Below are 26,594 nucleotides of genomic sequence, written 5' to 3'. Positions count from 1 at the left end.
AATGTGACGTACCGATAATTCTGACTGACGTGATCTTTCTCTTGCGCGCATCCCAACTCCGAGTCTGCCATCAATTGCCCGTCGCGAGCTTCAATTCGTCTCTCTACAGCTTCACCATGTCTTTCATCAGGTCCTCTGCTCTCCGCGCTTCTTCATTGGCACGCGCAGCTCGCCCGGCGAGGTCTATCCGCGCTGCCGAGCTCCAGCCATGGCAACGAGCTGTCCAACGCCGAACCTACGCCAGCGGCCACGGTCCCGAGGGCGAGGCTAAGAGCAGCGATATCCCATGGTATGTCAATTCCATTTCGATTATGCAGATGAGCGCGAATGCGGATATAGCGTGTTACCGTTAGGAAGCACACAGCCCTCGAATTGAGTAGTTGGCGTGTGGAAGTGCTATTCCGCTTTCGTAAAGCAGCCAAGCTGTGTACACATTGTGTCAATTTCTATCAAATACCTGATGCTGACTGAGATATCCAGGATGGCCTCAGCCGTCGTCGGCACCGGTGTTGGTCTCTACATTGTCCTAACCCAAGACACGAACCACGGCGCTGAACACCACCCTCTTGGCGACCCACACGGCGAGGGAGGTGCCGAGAAGACTGGTACCGGATCTACCGTCGGAGAGGAGAACAAGGAGGATGAGCCCGAGGAGGAATCTAAGGATGAGTCTAAGGACGAATCCAAGGATGAGTCTGAGGAGAAGCCAAAGAGCGATCAGCAGAACCCGGAGAAGCCTACCAAGGAGAACAGTGAGGAGAAGGACAGCCAATCTCCTGACCAGTCTGACAAGGTCAGTGTATCAACATGCTCATTGCGCACAGGACGCTAACTAGTACAGCCCGACCCCCGCAAGGACGAGACCAAGAGCCAGAACGAGATGTCTGGCAAGCAAAAGGGACTCTCCAACGACAACACCCACCACACCTCGCAGATCTCCAAGCAGGAAGAGAAGAGCAAAAAGGGCGAGGGCGTTGCCGAAACCGCTAAGCTGCAAGGAACCGTCTCCACTGAGCGTCCAGGCGCGGAGAACAAGGAGGAGCGTGGAAAGGCCCAGCAGGACAAGGACGCATAGATCATACCCTTATCTCGTCCCGGCCCTCACTATCTCGATTCATATAATACCTTTACGGCGAGCGCGCATTCCGCCGCCCTTGTATAGTCCTGAATCAAACTTGTCACCACTTCAAACGTGACTCTTGTGTGTCTCACCTGCGAAGGTACATGTGGAGTTCCAAGCACAGTGTCTTTATCCACGTGCCCAGTGCTGTCATGGCATTGCAATCGTAGGACATGGCTCGATCGCGTTGAAACACGTGAACAATCCTGGACCCACAGTTTCTGCGCCACCGGGCTGTGCTCGTTGCTCTTCAAACTGCGGCGTTTTCCAATTATGAGGAGCCTTTGTCCGGATGCAAGAGAAGGGCCCTAAATGCGACCCAGGAACGGTGGCCGAAAACGCGTAGTGGAGGGGAGGGCCTCGTGATTGGTCTGCACGTTGGGGCCGAGCCACCCGTAAGCGCCGACCGACTCGCTCCACAACGTTGTCACACCTCACCTCCAACCTCAATTGGCCAAGCCCGCGCCTCACTGCAAGTCTAAAAAGAGAGCCATCTTACGGCGGGAGCTCTACGAATCTGCGTCCACTATGCTGCTCGCCTATGACATGAAGCATGGCCAAGAGCCAACCGGAGCGATAGGCGGCTCTGATGCAGGGCTGCCTTTCTTTGGACCTCGTACTTGTGCATGTACCTGACGTGCAGCCCTTTGACCTGATATCAGACCTCCTGGCCCCCGGCTTGAGCCCACCCATATTCCAGCTCACCTCCAACAGCTCATAACAACTGTGCCACCGGATGCTCCCGCTGACTCTACACTCTGAGTAAACACCGGTTTCACATACGATAGAGCACGCAACTCGTCTTCTCTGTTAGAAGTACCTCGTTGCAAGAATACTTCCCTTGAGGACAATCGCGCATCATGGATCCCCGGCAGCATGGACAGAACCAGCAGCTCCAGCCTCAAATGACTTCCCAGCAGCACAACAGGTTCTCATGGCAGCAACCTCTCGAGGATGATGCCCCGGCCTATACACAGCCGCAACAGCAAGCACCACAGCATCAGCCTCAGCAGTACCAACAACCTCAGCAATACCAGCAGCCGGCACAGCCTCAGCAACCTCAGCAGCCTCAACAACCCCAGCGGCCTCAGCAACCTCAAGTCAACACAGATTCGTCACGGCACTTCTCGTATGCGCAGACACCCGCAGAAATGCGTGCTTTCGTATACACATCTTCGCCGAATGATCCGCCCATGCCACATTCCATGCCCATCTCACTACCAACATCGCCAGTGGGATACACGCCGATCGACCCTCGCCCCCAATCAATGCTTGACGCGCAGCTCCCGATCATTCCGCCCCAATCGCAAATAGCTTACATGCCGCCGTCTTACGCACATGACGTTAAACCCCCCGTCTCGCCCAACTCGCCTCAGCATGCTCCGCAAGCGCAACACTTTTCCCCAGTTTCGCCAATACCACAACCAGAACCTGTTCATCAGATACCCCAGGTCGAGACACAGCAGAGCAGGCACGCTCGGCAGATGAGCAACCTGTCACCCATCAATACGAATATCCGGACGTATGCCATGCCGCCCATCCCTCCTACGCCCCCGTCGGGCACACATCAAACCTCGCCGCTACCACACAAGACACCGATGACGCCCATCTCCGCCAACTCGATGCACAAAGAACAGCCGCGAGATGTTCCAACCTCCCCCACGCTCCGAACCTCGCCGTATCCGAACGAGCCCTATTCACCACACGGTTTCTCGAACCAGAACAGCAACTTCCACGCCGTATTCTCCCCAGACGCCGCACACGGCCCCAACGGCCTCGATTTTGCTGCACACCAGCCAGGCCAGATATCGCACCCAAACATGGAGCTAGAGAAATCACACGAATGGTCAAACGGCATCTGCGCATGCAGCCCCGACCCTTCAACCTGCCTAACAGGTCTTTTCTGCCCTTGCATCTTGTACGGCCGCACTTCATACCGCATGTCCCAGAAATCTGCGAAGAAAGATCCCACGGATATGCTTGGTCACAGCTCCACGAACGGACACTGCATGGTCATGGGCCTTTCCTGTGGACTGTGGTGGCTATTCCCTATGCTTCAACGGACACGTATTCGGCGCGCGTATAAGCTTGAAGGCAGTTTTGGGAGCGATTTGCTCAAGGGATGCTGCTGCTGTTGCTGTGTTACTGTGCAGAACGAGAGGGAGGTTAAGCATAGAGAGGAGGTTAGTAGACGGTGGGCTGGTCCGGCGAGCACAGATGCTTATACGAGGACGGGAGGTATGGTGTATAAACCACAGCAATAGACAGTGATGGCATAGAATTTGCGGTTGTAGCTACTTTCATTCAATGATACCCACGGTCCTTTTTCGCGTACTATAGCATGCGCATTCGGTGAACGTAGTCCTTACATCGCCTTCACTCCTTCCTGACGCTTCGAAGCAAGAGTGCAAACCTTTCGCTCGGACTTTGTCTAGGTCCTCGCGGCTGAGGTCTGCGCAGGCCGTCATCTGAAAGGTTTACGGGTGTGGCGGGGGATGTGGTGGAACCCAAGGGCGAATGTTGGAGTGAGTGCTTTGAAGGTGAGACCAGAGTGCTGTTCTGCAACGGAGAAGATGCGGATTTACTTGGAAACGTAATGGAGGGCTGTGTGACAGGAGTTGCAGGTTTGGCAGGCTGGCGCATCTTCTTTGCTGAGACTGGGCTACTCGTATCTTGCTCATCAGAGGTTGAATGCTTTCGCTTCGGCAGATGTTCTGTTCCACTAGGCTCCGTTACTGTCGGTGTGGGGATCGGCAAGACCTTGCGTAAGAGAAATGCCGGCATTTCGTAAGTGACAACATGGCCAGGTGCTTCGTTGATATCTGGTATCGGCTTGTCTCTCTGTGTTACGTATGCGGCCAAGTCCTGTACTTTCAGTTCGGTGACATCGAACGCTCTGAATTTGACCTTCCGCTCTAGCGGGGCGTGAGATAGTTGGGCCGTTGCAGCCGTCTGTCGTGTGTTCACGAGAGTGAGGCCATACGGAGTCGTCCCAGGCAACGGCTCGTCACAGGCTGCAAGGATGCGAGAGAGTAGTATGGGGCCAACGTGGTTGAGGTACTTTTTCCAAATCATGTTGATTGGCGGACACGCTTTGAGGAACAAGTGTGTCTCACGAGGTGGATGGACATAGTCCATATTCTCTCTAGCATGGTCCCGGAGCGAGTCATCGGAGTGTACCTTGGGTTGGTTGTAGAACTGCAGAAGCTCGTATCGTGGAAAGTTCGGAGGGACAGTGATTCCCGGCGCTGTTTTCTTGAAGAAGTTACTGAGGGTATTAGCGCCCCATTTGCTACACTCGTCTTGGTTTTGTCTGCTGCAGAGGCTGCGACCAAGACTCGCTTGAGCTGCTTTCAGGGCATTGTCAGCACCGCATTTCGGAAGGCCTCCTTCGTTATAGTCGCCGCCTGCAAGCATGGCAAACAGCACGCAGCCTTGACGATCTAGTCGGCATTTCTCCTTGAGCTTTTTAGCGTGGACCACTCTAACCCGCTTCTCGTCTCTCTTGCTTTCGCCATTATGCTGGTTCTTTTTTGACGTGTCTGTGCTTATTCGATGATCGCGGATCCAAAAGGTACATCCAAACATCAAGCAATCAGAGTCTGTTGATCACACAGCATCTACGAGACCAAGAGTTTGCAAGCGACAACACTCAGCTTCTGCTTCTCCAGGTGCCTCGATGTGAGCCACTCCAAGCCCATCCAGGATCTCGTTCAAGAGCGCACGTTGTTTGCGATCTACCCGGCGTCCAGCATCTCGGCCACGTTTTGGTGGAACATCTGGTCCATCGCTCACGAACACGAGCCGGATGTTCAAGGGAAGGATCTTGCAGATACGATGAAAGATACCCCGTTCTAACGGGTTACAGCGCGGCTCATCTGCGTCAGGCAGTTAGTCATTGACTCTAATAGTAAGAAGCATCTCCAGGCTGTCTGACTCTTGCGCATTGCTTGTATCTGGGCTGGTGACACAGAATGAAATCTCCAATCTGCTTCGTCGACCGCGATCTTCAATGGCCTTCCATATTCTGCGTAATGCTCCTCGGCAAGCCATGCTATGGGTATAATCTCCTCGCATGCTTCGATTGACCGTCGTAAACTGATGGTGAGGAGTTAACGCTATTAGTTGATCTAATCTCGTGAGGCGCACACACCCCGGAATGCCCATAATGAAGTGGGTCAATGCCTGCAGACGAAGCTACTGCGGGTCGAGCCCTTAGTGTCGCGCACGTGTCGCGTTTGGCGTCAGCAGCGATGCAACTAGCAATGCAGGTACGACACTTTTGTACTGGACTCCGTTCGAACTGCGTGATTGAGTATAGACGGTAAGTTTAATACTACTTAGAGCGATTGTTGGGCGATGCGGCGCGGGTTCTCGACGCGTACGGGTCTATGAGCGCCGATGTGTCGCTGCGAAGCGAACCTGGCGATTAGGTAGTCGATAAAACTCAGGACAAGGTACAACGAATTTCTTGAGAGAGCGTTAATATATCCAACGGAAAATTCGACAGCGGGGTTAGATGTAGGAAGAGAAGAGAGCTTGAGCCCGAAGTTCCTGCAAGCTACCATGTTCATCATGTCTCAAACGCGAAGACCCGAAGGTGCCGCACCGATCGTGCGTCCAAGAGTTAATGGCGAGAGCGACAAGGCGCGGTATCACGTGATTTAGCGGCTGACAAACTTCTCGAAGCTCCCGGGGTCCAGGTCGTCGCCAGCTCGCAACACCGCTCCTAAAATAAAAGTCGCCTTCAAACAAAAAAGCCATATCGTCGAGGCGACCAAGACGAGTACTATGATTTCAGTATCGGAATGATAATGAGACTGTTCAGTTATACCTGATTGGCCTCAGTTTCCTTGTCTTAGCGTTCTCTTTCCATCAAGGAGCCCTCAATCAATGAAACATACAAGTCAAAGTCGATTTCCTCACTTGTGACTGATTACTGCCGATATCGAAAAGTGGCATATGTCTCATAGGATACAAGTCAGCCAACAATTGTTCATATTTGTACACATCTCCAAACACCCCCTCGTATGACTGTCAACACACTCATGGCCCCCTCTACTTGCTCCTTCCGTGAAGCCTACCGACTATCCCATCTTCCACCCTTGAAACCCTCGTCAGGAACAGCCCCGTTAGCCCTACAGGTGCCGCACATATCCGGATACCTGATAGTCCGGCGCACGCGACTGTACCGCGGACACTGCCTTGCGTTGACATCGTCTTCGAGTCGGTGACAGCGTATAGTTCGCCTCATGGGGGTATGCTCGTGGTTGCAGTCCTTGTACTGAGTCCATCTTTCTTCGCACATGTCGGGAGTAAAAGTTTATGAAGTCCTTGGGTAGAGATGATCTTGGGTATATGGCTTTGCGCACGATGACGTGGGTTTGATGCTTCGGAGCGGAAATATGCTTTTGGCAGTATGTCTGTATGAAGGCTTGTGCTTAGTAGTTTGAGGGAGTTGATAGCAGGAACGTCCTACTTTGCGTACTCGAAACTTCTTATATATCGAGTCGCCCAAGAGTCACAACCTTGCCAACGAGCTTTCTGTGTTTGTGTCTTTGTGAACATTCTACTGTGTCCTGACTGCTGATAGTAATCGATACTCAGGTGGCATTCCTTTCCAGAGAGTTGATCGCAAACACATACACAGATGTAGCCGTTCATCAACTAGTGAAGCAGCGCAAGGCTAAAAAAGCATCTTGTCATCGACATCTTCGACTGAGGGTGCTTCACTGATTCGTGATATATTGATCGTTACAGCGGTTGATCTATGAGCTGGCCGCCTTGGCTTGTAGCTCCTCGAGTTGCTTCTTGGCCGCCCACTGCTTCTCTACGTTGATCTTTTTCAATATCTTGTCGGCGCCCTTCTCGATCAAGACCTTGGCAACCTCTTGTCCCATCTCTTCTGCCTCCTCTGAGCTTCGAACTTTGCGGGCTGCCTCGTACTCAACAGACTCCGTGCCATCTACGCTCACCACCATGGCTCTCAACACCAGTTCTTGATCGTCAACATCTGGCTCTTCCTCCTCGACCGCATTTCCGTGCTTGTCATAGTCCTTTGCTGGTTGTGCACCGATAGTGAGGCCCTTGCCACCTCTCCATGATGTCTCAACGCCGATAGGCACGCTGCAGCCACCTTCCAGAGTGCGTAGCAGTGCTCGCTCAGCCGAGCATGCTCTTGTCGTCCGCTCGCATCGAACACTGCTCAGAATGTCTTTCATCGCTGCGTCCTTCTTCCTGATCTCGATTCCTAGGGCACCCTGACCGACCGCATGAAGCATACCTCCGCTCGTACTGCTCAGATACTGCGTGATCCTGTTGTCGAGACCCATTCGCTTCAAACCAGCAGCCGCTAAGATGATAGCTGAGTACGGGGAGTCTTCGGCATCGAGCTTCGCTAGTCTCGTGCCGACGTTGCCTCTGAGGTCGGCGAACTTCAAGTGTGGGTATAGCTTCCTCAGTGTGGCAGCTCGTCGTACCGATGACGTACCGATGGTGGCACCTTGCGGAAGGGTAGCTAACGTCGTCTCCTTGGGCAGGCGTGGGGAGATCAAGAGGGCATCGCGGGGATCTTCACGCTGGAGTATGGCACCAATCTCGAGGTGGTCTGGCAGCTGTGTGGGCATATCTGTTCCACTAGTCAGCCCGATCCGTTCGAGAGTTCATGCGCGAGCTCCAGAACATACCCTTCAAGCAGTGAACGATGATATCCAGATCGCCAGACTCCAGCATGCTCTCCAATTCGCCCGTCCAAAGACTCTTCGCATTCTCGCCTTGACTCAGTTGCTGCAAGGGTGTAATCTTGTCCCTGTCCCCCTGTACCACGACAGGACAGATGTTGAAGGTTCGGTCCGGGTACGCATCCTTCAAGCTTCGCTCGACTGCGCGGGCCTGGATCTGGGCGAGTACCGAGTTGCGCGTGCCGATGTTGACAGCCGGGAATTGTGTGCTTGCCGATGTGTTGAGGCCTTGCGGGTTTGGGTGAGATGGACCCTGGATGTCGGCTGCTGTTGCGGAGGCCATGGTGAGATGCGTACACGTGGGTAGAGAGGCGTGTTGTCGTGGTGGTTAGGAAAAGATCTGGAGCCCTGGCGGGATGGTGGGGCTCGGCCAACGTCATGTTTACCGCGGCTCGACACTAGCGTCAGGTACACACCCGTGGACCAGATGACGGGAACCTTCGGCGCGAACAACCCTGTGACATGTCTTAGACAGATGAAAGGTATGATGTGATTTGCATACATATGAGAACGACGATGGATAGAAACTCAAGGCAATGTTTAGTCCAACGTCTTCTGCTTCCACTATACCTGGGTAGGTTGTAAGTAGGGGTTTAACGTATTCCTTGAGTAGGTTGACGGCACAATTTCTTCTATAATCAATACAAACAGCAGCTTCAAACACGATGTCGTTTGGATTGACGTTAATTGTTATTATTATGATACAGTGAACTTCCTATTTGCCAATCATGCACTACCTAGGTGGGTAGTAAGACGCGATTACTGGTCTCCGGTGTTGTGGATCGAGTTGGGAAGAGCTTCATGTGTGTCAGAATCGCGTCATTATTGCATGTAGAACTCTTACCTCGTTCGACAGACTCGGGAACGATCTCTTGGACCTTCTTGGGGACGATTGAGTCCTCGCCGTCGTTCAGAGCATGGGTCTTGCTGGTAGACTGGCTGTTGGGGTTGCTGCCAGTGGGGTGGACCTGTGGCATTGTTAACATGCTTCACTTCGTGGTAGGTAGATATAATCAACTTACACCTTCAGGGAGGCTCTCCTCGAGACCCTTTGGTGCAGCCTCCTGGACCTTCTTGGGGACGGCACTCTGACCAGTGGCGTGCGATGCACCCTGGCCATGCTCGTTGGTGGAAGACATTCTGATGGAAGTTCGTTTGAAGAGTTGTGATTGTTGGATGAAGGGTCGGGAAATAGTGCGGAGCTGTGTGGTGAAAGGCATTTTGGGATGGAATTCGAATGGTATTTGAATGATTTCTATGGGGAGCCTGAAGACAGCAGCTTATGTACATGTGGATGGTGATATGACGCGTGTGGTGACACACCCAAGCCGCATCTCACTTGCACTCTATCATGCGCGTCATGAAAGTGCAGTCCATGTTGCTTTTCGTCCGATCACTAGTGGAGTTTCTACAGGATTGTGAGTGACTATCCGTGGCGAAATAACGAAAACGCCCTGCGTAGTTGTCCAGGTACCTCGCTTGGTAGGTCAGCGGCAAATGATGCGGTCATGATGATACCAAGGACCGGTCCGCGGCGAGCCTCATGGTGCTCACGAAGCTCATGAAGCCACATTGCAACATGGAAACGCGATCGTCGTAGATTTCGACACAGTTAATTGCCTCCGAGGCGCCGACCTCCCAGATCCGAGGAGCTATACGAAAGGACGTTGATGGCGTAGGTGTAACAATCACCCGCGGTCGGTCTCCGAAGGCCCCGATCGCGCTAGTACGGATGCCTCTCCGCGGGCTCGTATTCTCGTATACCCCACAGGCCATCTTACATTGGATCTGAATCTTGCGCACTCCACCCAATTTACAATCGTCGTCCTTGCCTTTTGTTCTTACCGCCGAGCGTGACCAAGAAGACGTCATCTTTGGCAACTCATTGCACCATTCCAAGGTTCAGTCTACCTGCATTGTGGTCTTCACGGCCGCATAACTCATGTTGCCTAAGTCTTTCATTCGTACATATGTATGATATCCAAGCTTCCAACAATCACAGCTTCGCCTTGACCCAGGTTTGCACCACTTCTTGACTTCCGGTGCCCGAATCGCCCTTGTAACCCAATATTCGCTCCACGACCATCTCTTCGTGGCACGCTTTTGGCGTTACAACTGTAGTGGCCAGCCCGCCATTGCTGCCAAAGCCCTGCGTGAACTTCTTTGCGAATGCCTCAATGCCATCTTTCAGCACCTCGTTATCGCCCACCCAAATCAAGACCTCTTCCACATAATCGGCAACAGGGCCCCACCACTCCGGAGCTGCGAGAACGGGTTCGCTGTAGAAGTCGCCAGCAAATGGAGAAGAGGAGCCGAGGAAGGCAGTCGCCCAGCGGGAAAGGGTTCGCGCGTCAAACATGTCGCGTTGTGCGTTCGTGACGAACGCTGGCGTGTTGGTCTGTGTCAAAGAGCACCATGGCGAGATGAGAAGCGCGGCATGGATCTTGGATGGAAGTTCCAACGGCGCAATCTCGGGATGTGGATGTGCGAGGTGCGAAAGCAGACCGAGTATAAGGTTTCCGCCAGCCGAATCGCCGCCCAGAATCAGGTCTGAAGGGTTGCGCCCCTCGACGTGCACGAGATGGTGAAGCAGCTCGACTGTTTGCTTCAGCTGGCTGGGATATCTGGCTTCTGGTGCGAGATCGTACGCGAGGAGGAGCGCGGATACGCCGGGACCGAGAGACTTTTGGAAGTCATCGAGCCACAGCATATGGCCTGGTGTGCATGGCATCACATATCCACCGCCTGTTCATATCAGTGACATGCCCCTCATCTTGAAAAGCGGAGACCGACCATTGAAGTACACAAAGACCTTCTTCGCGCTCCTACTACCCAGCCAATGCGCTTGTGTTCCACTAGGCAGCTTGATGCTATCTGGAACGAACTTGTACTTTTCGGCATGCTGAAGGTACGCAGGCGTCGATGATGCGCCGTTCATGTACCGGTCTTGCGCCAGGTCGAGGTTTCCCAAATTGGTCCGGAACATGGCGAACATGATGTCCTTGAAGTACGTGTTGGAGCCATTCTCGCCTTTGAAGGGTGATGTAACGGAGCGCTGCAGCGCAGAGCCCACTGTTGGAGTTGTTAATGCTTGCTTTTGACATGATGATGCAGGCGCGTACTGGCTTTGAGCGTCGCCGAAGCGATGCCCAGCTTGCTTACATTCTGATCTGCCATTGTGTTGTGATGGTGCATGCGATGGCAGCAAGACGCTGCCAGCACCCACAGCAGACTAGCTACCCCATGGCGCGCGTCTGAATCTAGACTCCAGGGAGCCGTGCAAGTGCGGAGAGCGTTACCCGACGAGATTCCCGAGGTTCGCGTCCCCCACGCGTACTGTCCCCGCGATCGATCAGGGCGGCGATCATCCACTAGGCCTGCTCCGGCTTAGCTTGCTGTAGGCAAAACTCATCGCAGCTGCAGTGTCAGGGTCATGACTCGAGGTAGGATTTGTCCATTTCTGTCCTGAGTCGCAACCCACACGCATCCATGATCAGCATGGCGTCGCCGGCGGAGGCAGACACGCCCGAAGGAGCCCCTAGAGACGATGGTTCGGGCGATGGTCAGCCCAACAAAAAGCGCAGGACTGGCCCCAACTCGCGTGGCGTTGCCAACCTCACGCCCGAACAGCTTGCCCGCAAGCGCGCAAACGACCGCGAAGCTCAACGTGCCATCCGCGAGCGCACCAAGAACCAGATCGATCGCCTCAATCAGCGCATCCGGGATTTGGAGAGCCAGCAGCCATACCATGACCTGCAAGTCGTCCTCCGCGAGAAGGAGGCGGTCCAGGCGGAGAACGGAGACATCAGGAAGAGGCTCGAGAGCGTCCTGAGCATCATCCAGCCTATCGTGCGTGCGACGGGTGGCCTCAATGGTACGATGACTACTCCCAAAGAAGGCACGAATGTTGACAGCAGGTAGAATTGGCAGCAGCTGCCGAGCGATCGCCCCTTCCAATCCATCCTCACCAACAGCGCGACGCGCCTGTGCAACCTACCGAACCACGACAGTACCACATCGCGTCCCACGAGCTATCTACGGCCTCACCTCAGAACGGAGTACATTCCCCAAGCGTGACCGAGGGGGGAAGAGCATGGTTATACCCCAACGACGCGCCAAACAGCCACTTGCGCCGCTACTCCAATGGCAGTCCTGGGCCGCATTTCGACCAGTCGCGAACACCCCATCTACAGTCAGAGATGCCCTTCGATGAGCGTTTAGGCGTAGACTTTATACTCGACAATGGGCAAAGGAGGGCTGTCGATCCAAACCTGCCCCCTCCACAGCAGCCGCGACCCAGCAACGTCAGTAGTAGCCAGCATGCCATGTATGCACCGAGCATGGTCGCCCACCTCACGTTACCTCGCAATCTTCCGGCGACATGCCCTCTGGATGTCATCCTGCTCGACTTTCTGCAAGATCGTCAGAATCGCGCTGCCGAGGGCGTACCCATGAAGACCCTGGTTGGACCACACTACCCCAACTTCACGTCTCTAGCGTATCCCGAGCGCGCAGTAGATGCACACCCCCTGTCAAAGCTCTTCACAGACATCTTGCGCACATTTCCGGACATCTGCGGCAGACCGGAACAGGTTGCGATAGTATTCATCATGTTCCTGATCATGCGTTGGCAGATCGAACCTACGCAGGAGAACTACGATCGGCTACCACATTGGGCTACACCACGACCTTCCCAGCTATTTACTGCTCACGCTTTATGGATCGATCATCTCCCATGGTATGTACTAATATCCGCTTCTTAACTCGTTTGAAAAGACGTCATGACTGATTTATTCCAGGCCCCGCCTTCGCGACAAACTCGTCGCTGGCCACCCGCCGGTATCCTTCGAGAACTTCTTCATACCCTTCACGACTACCATTTCCCTGAACTGGCCTTATGAGCCCCGTGACTGTCTCCTCCCTGCTTCGAAAGTCCATACCTCAGCGCTCTCGACGACCTCCTCCGTCTCGGTCTCGTCGCCTTTCTCCACACATGTCAACGCCGGCTCGCCGCAAGACCCTTCCACCCCACAACCTCCTACGGCGCATACCTCCGCCGGTATCACGTCCATGGGTCCGCTACCCAAGGAAGACGATCAGTGGCTTATCAACCCCGCTTTTGAGACGCACCTCCGCGACCTGAACAATTGGACATTGGGACCAAGCTTCAGAGGCAACTTCCCCGCGTTTGCTGATTGTGTCAAGATCAAGGAAGGCAGGTGACGAGGATTGTAGATGCAAAACGCGCCGCGGTTAGGCGCTGGCGTGCGGGACAGGAAGGTGTTTATTAGGTATTGCATGTATCTTTACTGTATCATTGGTGGGTAATGTGGTGGCTCTATTGTGTATTATCATCAGCATTGGGTATTATATCTTTCCAACTGTACACGCCTGGGCATGCATCAGAAGGAGCAGTGGGCTGGCTCGGGGTGGTGGATGTTTGCGACAGGCGAATTAGCATTATATCGGTATCATAACGACGCCACACGAAATCTATACCAACATTGTCTTAAACCCCAGGCTTTTATATTCGTTGACCCACCAAATTAGCACTACCTACCGCTTCGGACGACCAGGACAATGTGGGAGAGCAAGTGAAGGTGAGTGCCCTCTCCACTTTTGCTTAGTAGTGTCGAAACGACTGACCCGGCCAAGTAGCTTGCTTCACTTCTCATTCACACCCACCTACAGTCTCATCCACCATATCCAATATTGACGACACACCGTCTCCCAACAATGACGTCCATGGTTCGCGATCCCCTACAGCAGCACATGCTCGCCTACCTCGACCCCCGCCGCGGCAGTCTGCCTGCCAACGTCGCTGAGACCATTGCCGGCAAGTCCAACTCTTTCCAATGAAGACATACAGTAACTGACAGCCTACATGCAGGCAACATCACCTTCCTGATCAAGTATACTGTCGGTCCCAAGATCCTCGCGTCCCAGATCTCAATCACTGTCGTCGATGTCCGCGGCCACAATAATAGCGAAGTCGGTCACAAGACAACTGTATGCATCCACTACGGCCCAGGTGACTTTACAGTCTTAGTCCAGAAGCAAGTCAAATGGGGCCAGAATGTTGTGCAGGCACTCGGAGAGAAGGTGGATAAGGCTGTCAGAGAGATTCTGAAGAATGAGGGGGATGATGGATATGGCGACTTCAAGGACTAGGGATTGTGGGTTCGATGATTGAGAACCGGGTGGGTGGTGACAAGCTTGCACATCAGCCACATGGAGATTCATCACAACCTCGCACTTCCGCGATTGGAAATGGTCGACTTGATTGAGGAGGATAACTGCTAGTCAGTGGGCCGGCTTGTAAAGCAAACTTGCCTTCGGCATCCGCGTCATAAGAATGATACCAGATCCCAAGTCATAGCTCTCAGATAGTTCCGCTGTCCCGCACGACCCTCTATGTTTCACTGAGAATATGCTACCAGCATTTGATTATGCAGTGACGTAGGCTTTGCCCTTAGCGCAAACACACCAGGTCCACTCTGCCGCCTACATGGGAGTCTCGTACGTCTAATCCTATCCACTTTATCCTCCCCACTTTGCGATATACCAATTACGCCGCGACCAATCACCTCATCATGTCAACTGATTCGCTCGAACAGCGACTCTACGATCTCCTACAGCCTTACCGTGAGGAGTGCTACAAGAATGCTCCCAATACCGCACCAGCAGTAGAAGAAGAACGGCTGCTTCTCATACTTTGTGGTACGTAGACATCCCGTCCACACTGACTCTTCCGCATTAAATCGTATCTGACCCATTCAAAAGAGAACATATCATTCATCATCCGTCACAACCAGTCTTCGTATGGCAAAATCATCGTTCCAATCGACATCTCCGTTGGCTCTCGCAACTGGTCTACTATGATCAAAGGCGGCGGAGGGATAGCTGGAATGGGAATCTTCGTCAACGGGAACGGGTATACACACACCGTCATGCGCTGCTGGGCGAGGAAGGAAGACGGGAAAAGCGTGATCGAAATTTTGACGGAGGAGTGTGACAGGGCGTTGGCGAACTTCTTTCCCGAAGTGAAGGTGGAACCACACTGAGAGCGATGGGCAAGCGCTAAGGCAATCGTTGTGTTATCAGACTAGAACGAAGACCGGCGAAGGGAGGGAGGAAGATCTTAAAGCACTATTGGCAATTATATGAGCGGTGAGGGTGAAGACTCGAGCTTTCAGTCTATAATTTCAATGCAGTCGCGGTGTCTTGGCGTTCTAGTCATTGGTAGCTACCATTTTCCACACTTTTCTCTCCTTCCACAAACACCCGTAGACGATAACCAACCTCCCGACGTCAACTCAAACAAGCCTCCTTGCCAATGTCCACACCCCAGCCCGCAAACGCGCTCGAACAGCGCATCTACGATCTCATGCGCCCATTCCGCAACGAATGTTATGAAGCGCCCGACGCTGTTGTCGATCAAGTCGCCGCCACCAATCGCGCTATCAAACTCGAGCGCAAAATCCTCGTTCTAGCTCGTACGTTCAAGGCACATCCATCTCGCACTTAGCATCTTGATTGACATATTGCCAGAGAACATCGCATTCCTCGCACACAATGATGTCGCCAGCACCGGACAGACGCTCAACGCCTCCGACATCTTCGTGGTGATGAGAGGTTGGACGGGAGACGGAGTGGCGAAAACAGGTGGTGCGATTGCTGTTCTTGCACGTTATCCGGAGGGTACTACGGGCGTTGTCAAGGCTACGTTTGAGGCTGGTGTCAGTGTCGTTGACGCGTTGTGTACAAAAGTTGACGTGATGCTTGCTGCGAGCTTCTGAAAGATGCAGCAACGGTCGTGGGCAGAGAGTTGCGATATTAGTGGGCGGGGAATGATCGGCAACGGCAGATGAGAGCGTGAGCTCCTCCAGTGGTTGGAATTCTACAAAATGACCACTGTGGTAGAACCCAGTACCACCATTGTCTTACTCGCTCCTTGCAATGTCGTGGGATTAAGCTCATGTCCCAGCTCCTGACGTGTGACGAGATGGTCTGGTTGCAGCTAAAGTGGGGCTTGCTAGTCTGAGACCCCAAGACATGGCTTAAGCTAGGTGTCTGAATCGTGAGCCTTATCTGAATGGGCTTTCACACTGGGCAGTGGGCGGAGTAAATCGCACTATCCAGCGTTTCGCGCAAAGTCCCAAACTGAGCGCTCAATGCGTCTTCGCCCATTCTCGGTAGAAGTCTAGGCATTCGGCGTTTGCAACACTCGCGCTCGTCTTAACGTTGAGTCCGCAAAGTATCTGCTTGACAGCACCTTCAACCTTTTTGCCGTTGGTAGTGACAGGTATCTCTGGACACTCATCCACGACAGCTGGAACATGACGGGCACTGAGCGCTTGCTTGATCGTTGTCTTGATCCTTCCGACGAGATCAGTAGAGATCTGACGACCCTCTGCCATCTTGAGAAAGAGCACGACAGTCTCATCCGTATCAGTCTCTCTCCTCCGGCCGATGCAAAGCGCGTCCGCGACGTCTTCAGGGAAATGCTCAAGTACAACGTTGTATATCTCGGCCGATCCGAAGCGTACGCCCGCAGGTTTGAGTATGCCGTCGCTGCGTCCAAGCATCCACAGCCCACCAGTTTCGGGATTGAATCGCACGAAATCGCCGTGATGCCAGATCGGCTGATTCTTCTCATTTGTGAATTTGTCAAAGTACGACTTCCGGTACTTTGACTCCCCCTCGGGGCCCCAAAATGCTACTGGCTGACAGATAAAGGGCTTGGTGCAAACTAGGTCTCCTGGTTCGCCTGACATCGAGACATCGGCACCTGTGTAGTCATACGCAGCGATTGCCATACCAAGACCGGCGGCTTGGATTTCGCCTTCATACACGGGCAAGAGTGGGTTGGGTGCGCCAAAGAGCGAGATGATGTCTGTGCCACCGGTAATGCTGCCGAGATTGATGGTCGAAGGGAAGGCGGAATAGACGTAAGAGAACGTGGAAGGCGCGAGCGGTGATCCTGTCGAATATATCGCTTCGAGCTTGTTCATCGCGAGTCCCGCGGCAGATGGGTCGATGGACTTCTGCTCCAGGATAGAAAGGTACTTTGCGGACGTGCCGAAGTGCGTGATGTCAAACTCGTCTATCAGACGATGCATTGCTAGGTCGTCTGGAACGGACGTCGATGCGTCGGAACTGTCTACGTATCGAAACGGAGAGCCGTCATAGAGTACTAATGTAGCGCCCGATGCGAGCCCACTGACCAACCAATGCCACATCATCCAAGTACACGTGGTAAAGTAAAAGAGTCGTGAGCTAGGTTTCAACGAGCAGTGGATGATGTGTTCCTTTTTTTGTTGGAGTAGTGTACCAATGGCCCCATGAACGATACACTTGGGTGCACCTGTCGTGCCACTCGAGTAAAGGATATAAACTGGATGATCTGGCGGCAATTGCTTGAAGGTGAGTTTTGACGTGGCCTTCAGTGATGTGAATGTTGCGTAGTCGTAGGCTTTGCCAGATTGTACCGGGATAGAGGTGACGTCGAATTCTACTGAAGCTACAGTAGGAAAGATGATGACGGCTTCGAGTGATGGGAGGTCTCTGACGATTTCGGTGACCTTGGGAAGTACTGGATGACTCCGACCATTATAGAAGGCCGCGTTGTCGGCAAAGAGCAGCGTTGGCTCGATCTGGCGTAGTCGATCGAGAACGGCATGAACGCCAGTGTCTGGGCTTACTGCGGTCCATACTGCCCCTAGCGACGACGCGGCCAACATTGCTACCAACGCGTTGGTGTGGTTTGCAACATAGCCAGCTACTCGATCGCCTTCTTTGAGACCCAAATGTATCATGCCGGCCTGACATAGCTTCACTCTATCCCTGATTTCCTTCCATGTCACTGTTTCGCGTGTAGTCTCTGTAGCGGCGATGACGGCGGGTGATTCGGGGTCGACTTCGGAGGTAGGGAAGAGGAGATTCTCAGCGAAGTTCAGTGTCGCTCCCGAGAAGAAAGCCGGACGGGGAAACATGGGCAAGTCTTCATCCACGGCCTATCGTCTATAAGTAGAGGCTACATGGACGGGTCTACGATGACTGACTGATGTGAAGGCTCCCTGGTGTCGGACACCCACAAATTCCCACGTTCTTTGCCAGAATTCGTTGATGTTGTCGATGCTCCATTTGTGTAGTTGCGAGTATTCGGACAGTTGCAGGTTGTGTGTCTTGTTCACTGACTGCAAGAACTGGTACATGGGTGTCGTCTCGGGAGAGGAGTGCTTCCAGAGAAGTTTGGGGCCTGTTGATGTGCCATTGGCACTCTTCGTGCCGTTCATCGCGTCGAGATCGTTACGATAAGTGTCCTCAGCAACCGTGAATACCGATATTGCGAGGAAAATTGAGGTTCGCGGCTATTGCAGGCTCCTAATAATTCTCGACGGAGGTCTCGGTTTCCCCGCGCCCCCATGCGATGTTTGGCAGCGGCAAGTTCCGATAGCGCATCACGAAAGCGTCGCGGTTCCCCACCCCAAACACCACAGCACCTCCATCGACTGTGGAGCCATCATCACGTCCGATCCGCGTATTTCCAGTTTGGCATCCATCCTTTCATTGACTCACCAGGCTGCTGGTGTGTTGCCTACGTCACTCGAATAAGGCTGTGGGATGTCTCCGTCGCGCATATGCGGAGGCGTCAACTACGCGCCCAGGCACCCAATAATTTCGGACTGTGCCTCGATTCTCAGCAGCCCTCGAAGCTGTATTACAGCTACGCGAACTCAACAGTTTCATCTCCGTTATGCCACGACTGCGAAGAATTCGGGCGGTGAAGGCACGCGACATACGGACGCTGCGATGAGTCCATGAAGGGAAGGACCGGCCAACACTCTCATCTCCGTTTCGCTTCCATTACCTCAAGGTCGAGTTTCAGGTCCGCGTTCGACACTCTGCCTTGGGGCCAAATTCACCGGTCTTCCGGGGTCGTTCGCATCTAAGCTGATGGTGTGTAGAGGACGGCCAGCGCATCCCCCGCCTATCCCTGATGGGGGTAGCGCCTGGTCCTTGCACACTCCTCAGTATCGAGCACCTGCCACTCTATCGTCTGGTCTTCTACGTTTGTTCTTCGATAGTTCGTCTCAGGAGATTGCGAAGCGTACTTGGTATACACTGCTAGTCCCTGCGCAAATTGGAGCGTCGATCACAAACCTCATGGCAAGATTCGGGTGCAGGAACAATTTCACGGCTGTCGCGAATGGGCGTCAGGATCAGATGCTCACTCAGAAGTTCCACGCGGTGGCGCCGATGTTTGCCTGCTTTCCTAGCGTCGAAATCCACCACACCTGCACGTTGAACTCTGGATGATCCCGTCCATTTTGCTCGACCCGCTTGCCTGGTCCATCTGAAAATCCTGAAACCTTGAGGATTGCCATGGCCGCCTACGCTGAAGCTGTGAAAATATCCTCCATTGAGCAACACCGGCCTCGAATGAGCTTAACACATGTATGATGATATATTCTTTGTCAAACACCTGACGCTAGAGGGGCCATCAAAAACCAGGTATCCAGGCGAGCTTGCTCCATGCGACCCACATCCAAACCGACCGTCGAGTTCGCTCTGTCTGCTCCAGGTACAAGGCTGTGTGGAAGATTGGTACCTGCATTAGCCTTTCTTGCACCTGTCACTTGACCGCTACCCGGGGGAATGACGTGCGAACACTCAAATGGTCTCAGGCCACTAAACCAGATCACCATGCGTTTTACGACTCCGCCATCGGGTCTATGGTCGGCCCTATGGTTAGCCTCCCCAGGGTATCGCTAAGATTGACTGCAGCTTTGTTCAACGCAAACGCAAGTCTGAGACCGAGCCATGCCGAGATGTTGCCAAAGAAACCGGATGCTATCTCGACCCAGCTCTGGGCATATTGCTGAGCGTGCAGGCGTGGTCTGGTGTCGCAGATCTTCGTACTCTTTTGCATGTCTTACATGCGTGCCAAGCGCATGCAGGTTGCACCCACCACACTTTCATGTTCCCCACGCTCTCAGGTCATAGTGGCGGGATGGATGTGTTTTGGCACGCGCCATCCTAACATTCCGGGATCATGAAGGCGACTGGGGCCTTGCAGGTTAACGTTGACAAGATACGCGATGCGCGTGCCCGCTTTCGTACGTATAGTACCTGCATCAGCCGATGCTTGTCCTCAGTGTGTATGCTAGCCCTACAACCCTTGTCCCTGTCCCTGTATTCCCCTTTCACTGGATCTGCGCATCATGAAACCAGATATGCTCGGGTAAATCGGAGACTTCTGCTTTATCGAGCAGTATGAGAGAGGTTGGACTTGATGAATTTTGTACTGACAACTTCGCATAGGCAGAAAACATCCGCAGTGATCTTCATGAAAAGGGTAGGGGCTTGAGACTCTTGTTGACAGCATGCGGACGCCATGCCAAAGAAGTGCAAACCAGAACGATGCGAGCTCCTTTGTGGACATCGCTGTGGAGAACAAGAACGCCACTCAATTGCTGTCACATCCTTGTACCTTGCCCCGGCCCTTCGCTGCTCTTACCCAAACCGCGACGACTAGTGAAGTCCCATGCTTCATGTTGCCGCAACTGGCCATGACCAGATGTCAGCAGAAGGAGAAGCTAGATATCAGCATTTTGCGAGGTCGGTGCGTCGCTTGGAAACCATAGGGAGGGTGTGCATATAAACAGGCCCAGTGCCACTGTGACATCGACACCAGCACCAACAATTCGAGAACTCTCCCGTCCGCCACTGCCAAACCGTCCCCGGAAGCATAGTCTGTAGACATTTCTGGTACGTTCAAGATTGTTCTCACCCTCGAGGTCCACCTCCGGAGACACTCGCTCAAAGCATCACATCCAGTACATTACCCCAACAGGCTCACTGCAACACTCGTCTTTCGTAAAGATGGACAGCAACGATCGGAACGATGCCTTTTCTCTCAAGTTCTACAACCAAGGCCTGTCCTGTCCGGCCACGAACGTAATACGGAGGTTGCCCTCAGATGCGCCATGCAAGTATCATGCGGCTGTGCTTGGTCCCCGTCCTCAGCAACCTGGCTCGCATTCAGCGACATTTTCTCGTCAGATGCTTCAAGACGTCCCACCGCCATGCTTGACGCAAGACTGGTCGACTGGTACTTCAGCGAGTTGTGGTTGCACGTGTGCATCTGCTAGGGGGATTAGAGGGGACAACATGGCTCGCGAGATCGATATCATCGTTCGAGCTTCAAAGATCGCCGCTATTACAAACACCTCCGGGGAACGATAAGCAAAGCGCAGGTGGATTGACAACTGGGAAAGCGTCCTGTCATCAGCTTGGTGAACCTCGCATCCGTGACTTCCGGGCAAGCCTTCTCCCCGAATCCGCTGCACATGCGTCGTTTTCTTATCGGGACAACCTTTTCTTCAACCGGTGTAGCAGCTGCTACCGAATTTTGTACTTTACAATGTATTACTACACTTCTGCCGCCCGACTACATCCTACTTGGGAGAGGTTTCACCAATCGTCGCCTCCCATGCTAAGCGATTGCCTTGACTTCGCTAGCATACATGGGTTCCTTGCTGTACATCAATGATGCCGCCACCACAATCAGCACAGACGAGCTTACTACCCACAGACTGCGCCATTGCCGCCAGGCTGGTCGAACGACAGGCGTAGTCTCCACTCTGCTAACTGTAGCCTAACAACCCTTGCACGAACGGAGCGGAAGTAGCCCGAGCCCAATGACAAGCCCCTCCAGGTACGGCACTTACCAAATCTCCGTGGACTGTTTGTGCTTGTACCCATGAACGCCTTGACGATTCAATTTGGATACCCCACGTCGCCAATTTCATGAACATCGATCTTCGGTTCGAGATGCAGACTAACACGCATACACCATGAGGTTTGCATTGACTACGAGCAGCTCGTTATATTGAAGGTCGGGACAAGAACACCATAGTTCATGGCGAGTATCGCAACCGCAACGCGATGCTGGTCATAGGGGAAGATATTCCATCTCCGCATTACAATGTCAAATCTTCAATCTCACCTTCAGCTCCGTCTTACATCGTACAGCACGTGGCAGACATATTCCACGAAATGGCCGGTTATGGTCAGCCCGGTGATCTAGCGTCGACTGCACAGGCCTAGCCAACACGCAGAAGGCTGTTCAACAGCGCTTAGATCCTTGGCTTGACGTAGCGGTGTGTAAAGAAAACGCGCGCCAGTTGAGAAACCTCGCTCCGTTGCTGCATTCGGCCAGCAAATCATACAGCAATTGCTATATCCCTGTTCGCCAGTCGGAATTTCAATAAGATTCGAAACACACCAAGCCTCTTCGGATTCGATTTCGCTGCTGCCAGGGTAACTACTTCAGTAAAAGTAGCTTAGACACTCTCCGCGGAGCCTTACCACCAGAGCTGAAGCACCATTGTCTTAGGAAACGCGGCAGAATAGACCCGCATACGAGGCGCCTCGTTCCTCGAAGGATTCATACGCAGTAATCTGCGGCTTGGTTCATCGGTCGCACAGCAATGCAGAGTCAGTGGCGAGTTTTCTGCGCTGCGGACATGCCACAGCCACACAATGCATTGTCGCCCATGAATGAACATGCACATTCATTCTAAGGAGACTGAACCGCAAACGAGGAGTTGGACGGAAGCGAGAGAGATTTGGGCTTCGCGCTTCCGGTTTCTTCACATCCAACCAGATAAATTACCTGCCACACTTCATGCAGGTAGATGCAGGGGAAGCGTTTACAGTTGCGACTATTAGACTTTCGATTACCGGCCATGGCACCCATTTCATAGTAGCAGCACGGATTCATGCACATAAGGGCCTTTGGATTTTCAGCTGTGTGGAGGAATGCGCTTTTCGCGCATGATCTTGTCATCGATCTCACCCCAGCATTGCGCCCCGGGTCGTTGCGTGGGCCTGAAGGATTAACGCCTTGCCGCTTCCACAACCGACAGCCTTCTAGAAGCTTCCAACAACTGTCGGAGGAAGTCATTCAGCCAACCTCAGCCTTGCAGTCACCTGCTGAAGAGCTTTGTCTACCAAACCATTGGCGTGCGGACTTGTGATGCGCAATACTCTGAACTTCATCCTAAGTGTGCACAGCTCCAATCCTGCGTTTCATTGAGCTATAAACCCAGAAGGAGATAATTGCATCAGCCGTTGTGATAGCTTGTGCGACGAGCGACGAGCGTTCGGCCGCCAAAGGACTTGCCGTCCCTGTTTCCCCGCTGCACTTGTGTATGAATTTTGCTGTGAGTAAATCTTCCTACACTCATACCATTTTGACGCTTTGCAGCGGGTCGAGAGATTTGGGAAGCTGATCGGTAGGCAATGCGACCGAGAATTAGGCTGATGTGGACACACTGCCTCGCGCGGAATCGGCAGGGCTGTGCGTGTCACGGCACCAGGGCAGTGATGGTTCTGGGTAACATTACGGGATGACGAAAGTGTGGGATGACGCTGTTGCGCACTTCGAAATTGTCGGGGAAGCGGCTTTGCATCCCTTCCTTCCTGTTTGGACCGTCAAGGCTGAACAGGGCTTACAGACTTGATGGCACCCTTGCATTGTCTTCGCATCGGCTTCTCTCCCTGATGGTGCTTACTACTGAATGGTGTAGATATCTCGGGGAAGCGGCTTCTTCGAGCTGTTGTTCTCGTCACCCGCTTATCAGGTCCCTTATCTATACCACCTAGGGTCAGATCCTAAGGCACAAGCGTGCCTGGGACAAACCCTCACCCCCCCTCACGCAACGTAACACCAAACCCTCGTTTCTAGAGGAAGTGGCATGAACCCACCTCCGAAAGACAGTCAAAAGAGTCTTAGTGACCGAAACGAAAAACCGCCACTCATCATCCAAAGTCCAGGAGGTCGGATGGCCAGCAAGTAATAAGCAGCGACTTCGGGTCGGGAAAGCTGTGCAACTCTGGTCCGGTGCCACTTTCTGTGTCAAAGCGGGTTACCCGGGCCGTATTTCGTGAACACCCGACAAGGCCGATGTGAGCAGACCGGCGACCTCGACCGCCTCTTGTGCTTGTGATCCTCGGTACGCCGATCCCTGCTCTATGCACCACCAGGCTGTATACACATGGTCTCACTGCCTAGTTGCCGCTACATCCGCGGCCAGATCGTACCATCCATTGGGAGAACGTGCCATGAGCCCGTTATTAGCCCCACGGATCTCGCGTCTGGTTTGACCGCGGAAGCTGGCTGTAACTGCCATGATCAGGGGGGTCTTCCAATTCGAGCAGCTAGTGAGATCTCAGTATCCACAGCCACGCTCCCACCCCAGGTTAGGGGTCCTTCTACTCTTGCCCCATGGGTACAAGAGCATGCAGTGGCTATTTTCCCGCTTCCGCGCAAACGAGGCAAGTAAGAAAACCTTCCAGATACGGCTAAGCGGCATTGCGAATGAGAGATGAAATGAATGATTCGAGTCATTCGGCCTATGTGCTGTCTGTCAAAGTTCTGCTTGAGGCGCTGCGCAACTAACACTTGTCTCACACGCGGAGACTGGCTCACTACACCCTAGCAAATGGCATGGCAGCCAAAGTATAAGTAGCACCTTGCGCGCGGCTGTTGGAATATAGTTGACAGACTTTCTACAACTATACTACTGCTTGACTGAACAAGATGGCTTCCTCAGCACCAGTGGCCGTGACCTCGGCCGTGGCTACCCTTGGCTCTTCTCAGCAGAATGCCCAGGAACCTCCCTCATCATCACTTCATCAGCACGGCACTGCCCAATCAAACGGTAACAGATCTACTGGTACTGCTGTCAGGACTCATAGTAGTGACCTGACCTTTGTTGGGATGTGGGCCAACACAGAAGAACACCAGACCAACACTGAAACGAACGGAGGTAACAGTGACCTACCACCGGTTCGATTCAGAGGGTACTGACTTTTCATAGTCGAGCCTCCTGTATACCACACGGGTTGTACGCGCCACCGCAAACTGAGCGAAGCATGCTCTCTCCCCGTCGATTCCCCCCAGGTTGTCAGGCTTCTCACAAACTCGTACGCGGTCGAATTGACCGAAAACATACGGGACGGAGGTGCCCGTGAATCGTCCGCCGCGGCGTGTATATGCGTCGTAGCATTCGAGGTTTACGAGGGTGAAGCGGAGCCACGGAGGGCAAGGACGAACGGAGTGGCTGCGTCTGAGAAGCGGCTGAATGGGGTGAGGTAGTGTGAAGCTTCCTCCAGCACCCTTCATGTGACACGAACCATGTGTATGTGCGACATGACACCGGACGTTTGGTTGAGGGTAGAGCGACGCGGTATTAGGGACTAAAAGCTGTGCTTTGCGTTACTTGTTAGCTTGCGGTATATTGGTAGGGATGAATGCATCTAGATTTTTGTGTGTCACTATGCCTACGCGTGGCTGCCTAGCGCCGTTGTTTTGTTGGTCACAATGGTATTGTGGCCCCCATACGCGAGGCTGTGCCGCGTTGGGCTGTTTTGCTACGCGCTCCAGCCTTGTCCCGATCACATTGCATTGGAGCCTTCTTCTCATGTAACCCACTACATCGCTGTGATGCCTACCAGAATGCGAAGGGTCAACACGGGTACCTTTTGCGGATCGATATCAAAATCGTTCTCGACACTGAACGAAAGCTGGCACCTACACCGCCGCGCCCATCCCAACTACTCGTACAATCATCCTCGCGAAAGAGCCGTTGTCCCCGCGACGACGACTGCGCTTCACGTTGAGTGCTCGCGATTTAGTCGACAGAAAACGTGATACTTATTACAAGATATGAAGCGCTTTACAAGTGCCTAGGTACCTAGGTAGCTGGACTTGCTAGCGATTGCCTGTCCCTAAAACACCCGCCACTCCCATTTACAATCTCAGAGCTTGTATGCGCCATCTGCTAACGCTCATGTATGTATAGACCACTTTCGCCTCACACCCGAAGTCCTGCTGATGTCTTGCATCTCAGGCTGTAGTCCACGAGCCTCACGCGCTACCATAACACATGTCGAATGCTAGCTACCCATCGGCACGACTACAAGCCATTTCTAGCCATAAAGTTGCTAATGGCTTCTTCCAACATCTCAATAATACATTCGCTCGCATCCGCGGATACACTAAGGATACGTTCGCTTCTTCCGCACGCATGTATATAGACAGCCAGCACAGTTTCCAGCGCAACCGGAATCGATACCACAAAATCTACTTCATGACCGATGGGAGTTAGAGTCCAGCGAACGATAAATGCGAGGTTATCTGTTGGGTAAATGTCAGAGTGATGACCGTAGTTGGGGGTTCGATGCTTACTAGCGACTACCTCGATCTGTCGGTTCATATCCGCATCGTCTTTTGTAGGAGGTCGGTGTGGCCAAAGGAGGTTAAAGATGCGTTGCTCGAGGGGTCCCATCGCGGTCTTTGGCATATTTTGTTGGGAATGGATATTTCGACGGGTATCAGACGTGGATTACGATATGGGCATGGTAGCACTGGCTACACGGGCCTTTTGTCGCCACGTTATTTGCGTAGCTACCCGGAACATGTGTTTGTCGCATCGGATTGAGGAAGAAGGCCCTGGCAGTCGCAAGAAGCTGGTATATTACATGTCCATACAAAGGAAATGTTCAGAGGTACAACTTTCACAAGGTCTGCCAAATACCTACACTATCATGTCACTAGTCATGTCGCATTCGTCTCCATCAAAAGAGAGTTAGGTTTTACGAGGGTTTCCAAGCGCGTTGGTGACTATGCGGCTGAATTGAAAATGCATACATCCTCGTAT

General features: G+C 53.2%; 10 protein-coding genes across 10 annotated transcripts; 5 read left to right on the top strand and 5 right to left on the bottom strand.

The window, feature by feature from the left end:
- Positions 1 to 116: 116 nt before the first annotated feature.
- J4E86_002282 (uncharacterized protein) lies at positions 117 to 1,075 on the top strand (the record flags this gene model as incomplete). The annotated part of the gene is made up of 3 exons (XM_051442842.1): positions 117 to 289; positions 481 to 793; positions 842 to 1,075. The coding sequence occupies 3 exons, from the start codon at positions 117 to 119 to the stop codon at positions 1,073 to 1,075; spliced, it is 720 nt and encodes a 239-aa protein (XP_051306430.1).
- Positions 1,076 to 1,980: 905 nt separating this feature from the next.
- J4E86_002281 (uncharacterized protein) lies at positions 1,981 to 3,384 on the top strand (the record flags this gene model as incomplete). Its single annotated transcript, XM_051442841.1, has 1 exon — positions 1,981 to 3,384. The coding sequence occupies one exon, from the start codon at positions 1,981 to 1,983 to the stop codon at positions 3,382 to 3,384; it is 1,404 nt and encodes a 467-aa protein (XP_051306429.1).
- Positions 3,385 to 3,584: 200 nt separating this feature from the next.
- J4E86_002280 (uncharacterized protein) lies at positions 3,585 to 4,537 on the bottom strand (the record flags this gene model as incomplete). Its single annotated transcript, XM_051442840.1, has 2 exons — positions 3,585 to 3,679; positions 3,706 to 4,537. The coding sequence occupies 2 exons, from the start codon at positions 4,535 to 4,537 to the stop codon at positions 3,585 to 3,587; spliced, it is 927 nt and encodes a 308-aa protein (XP_051306428.1).
- Positions 4,538 to 6,888: 2,351 nt separating this feature from the next.
- On the bottom strand, positions 6,889 to 8,143 carry J4E86_002279 (uncharacterized protein; the record flags this gene model as incomplete). The annotated part of the gene is made up of 2 exons (XM_051442839.1): positions 6,889 to 7,748; positions 7,807 to 8,143. 2 exons carry the CDS (start codon positions 8,141 to 8,143, stop codon positions 6,889 to 6,891), a joined length of 1,197 nt encoding a protein of 398 aa, XP_051306427.1.
- A 476-nt stretch (positions 8,144 to 8,619) lies between these two features.
- Positions 8,620 to 8,999, bottom strand: J4E86_002278 (uncharacterized protein; the record flags this gene model as incomplete). Its single annotated transcript, XM_051442838.1, has 3 exons — positions 8,620 to 8,657; positions 8,705 to 8,828; positions 8,883 to 8,999. 3 exons carry the CDS (start codon positions 8,997 to 8,999, stop codon positions 8,620 to 8,622), a joined length of 279 nt encoding a protein of 92 aa, XP_051306426.1.
- An 857-nt stretch (positions 9,000 to 9,856) lies between these two features.
- On the bottom strand, positions 9,857 to 11,037 carry J4E86_002277 (uncharacterized protein; the record flags this gene model as incomplete). Its single annotated transcript, XM_051442837.1, has 3 exons — positions 9,857 to 10,575; positions 10,654 to 10,932; positions 10,983 to 11,037. The coding sequence occupies 3 exons, from the start codon at positions 11,035 to 11,037 to the stop codon at positions 9,857 to 9,859; spliced, it is 1,053 nt and encodes a 350-aa protein (XP_051306425.1).
- Positions 11,038 to 11,349: 312 nt separating this feature from the next.
- On the top strand, positions 11,350 to 13,083 carry J4E86_002276 (uncharacterized protein; the record flags this gene model as incomplete). The annotated part of the gene is made up of 3 exons (XM_051442836.1): positions 11,350 to 11,734; positions 11,782 to 12,598; positions 12,660 to 13,083. The coding sequence occupies 3 exons, from the start codon at positions 11,350 to 11,352 to the stop codon at positions 13,081 to 13,083; spliced, it is 1,626 nt and encodes a 541-aa protein (XP_051306424.1).
- Positions 13,084 to 13,596: 513 nt separating this feature from the next.
- J4E86_002275 (uncharacterized protein) lies at positions 13,597 to 14,031 on the top strand (the record flags this gene model as incomplete). The annotated part of the gene is made up of 2 exons (XM_051442835.1): positions 13,597 to 13,700; positions 13,740 to 14,031. 2 exons carry the CDS (start codon positions 13,597 to 13,599, stop codon positions 14,029 to 14,031), a joined length of 396 nt encoding a protein of 131 aa, XP_051306423.1.
- Positions 14,032 to 15,196: 1,165 nt separating this feature from the next.
- On the top strand, positions 15,197 to 15,659 carry J4E86_002274 (uncharacterized protein; the record flags this gene model as incomplete). Its single annotated transcript, XM_051442834.1, has 2 exons — positions 15,197 to 15,356; positions 15,412 to 15,659. The coding sequence occupies 2 exons, from the start codon at positions 15,197 to 15,199 to the stop codon at positions 15,657 to 15,659; spliced, it is 408 nt and encodes a 135-aa protein (XP_051306422.1).
- A 372-nt stretch (positions 15,660 to 16,031) lies between these two features.
- J4E86_002273 (uncharacterized protein) lies at positions 16,032 to 18,158 on the bottom strand (the record flags this gene model as incomplete). The annotated part of the gene is made up of 2 exons (XM_051442833.1): positions 16,032 to 17,876; positions 17,925 to 18,158. The coding sequence occupies 2 exons, from the start codon at positions 18,156 to 18,158 to the stop codon at positions 16,032 to 16,034; spliced, it is 2,079 nt and encodes a 692-aa protein (XP_051306421.1).
- Positions 18,159 to 26,594: the final 8,436 nt, after the last annotated feature.

Source organism: Alternaria arbusti (genome assembly GCF_024043155.1).
Source record: "Alternaria arbusti strain BMP 1465 chromosome Unknown scaffold_2, whole genome shotgun sequence".
NCBI classification, from domain to species: Eukaryota; Fungi; Ascomycota; class Dothideomycetes; order Pleosporales; family Pleosporaceae; genus Alternaria; species Alternaria arbusti.
The sequence above is the reverse complement of the archived record's forward strand: the minus strand, read 5'-3'. Positions and strand labels throughout refer to the sequence as shown.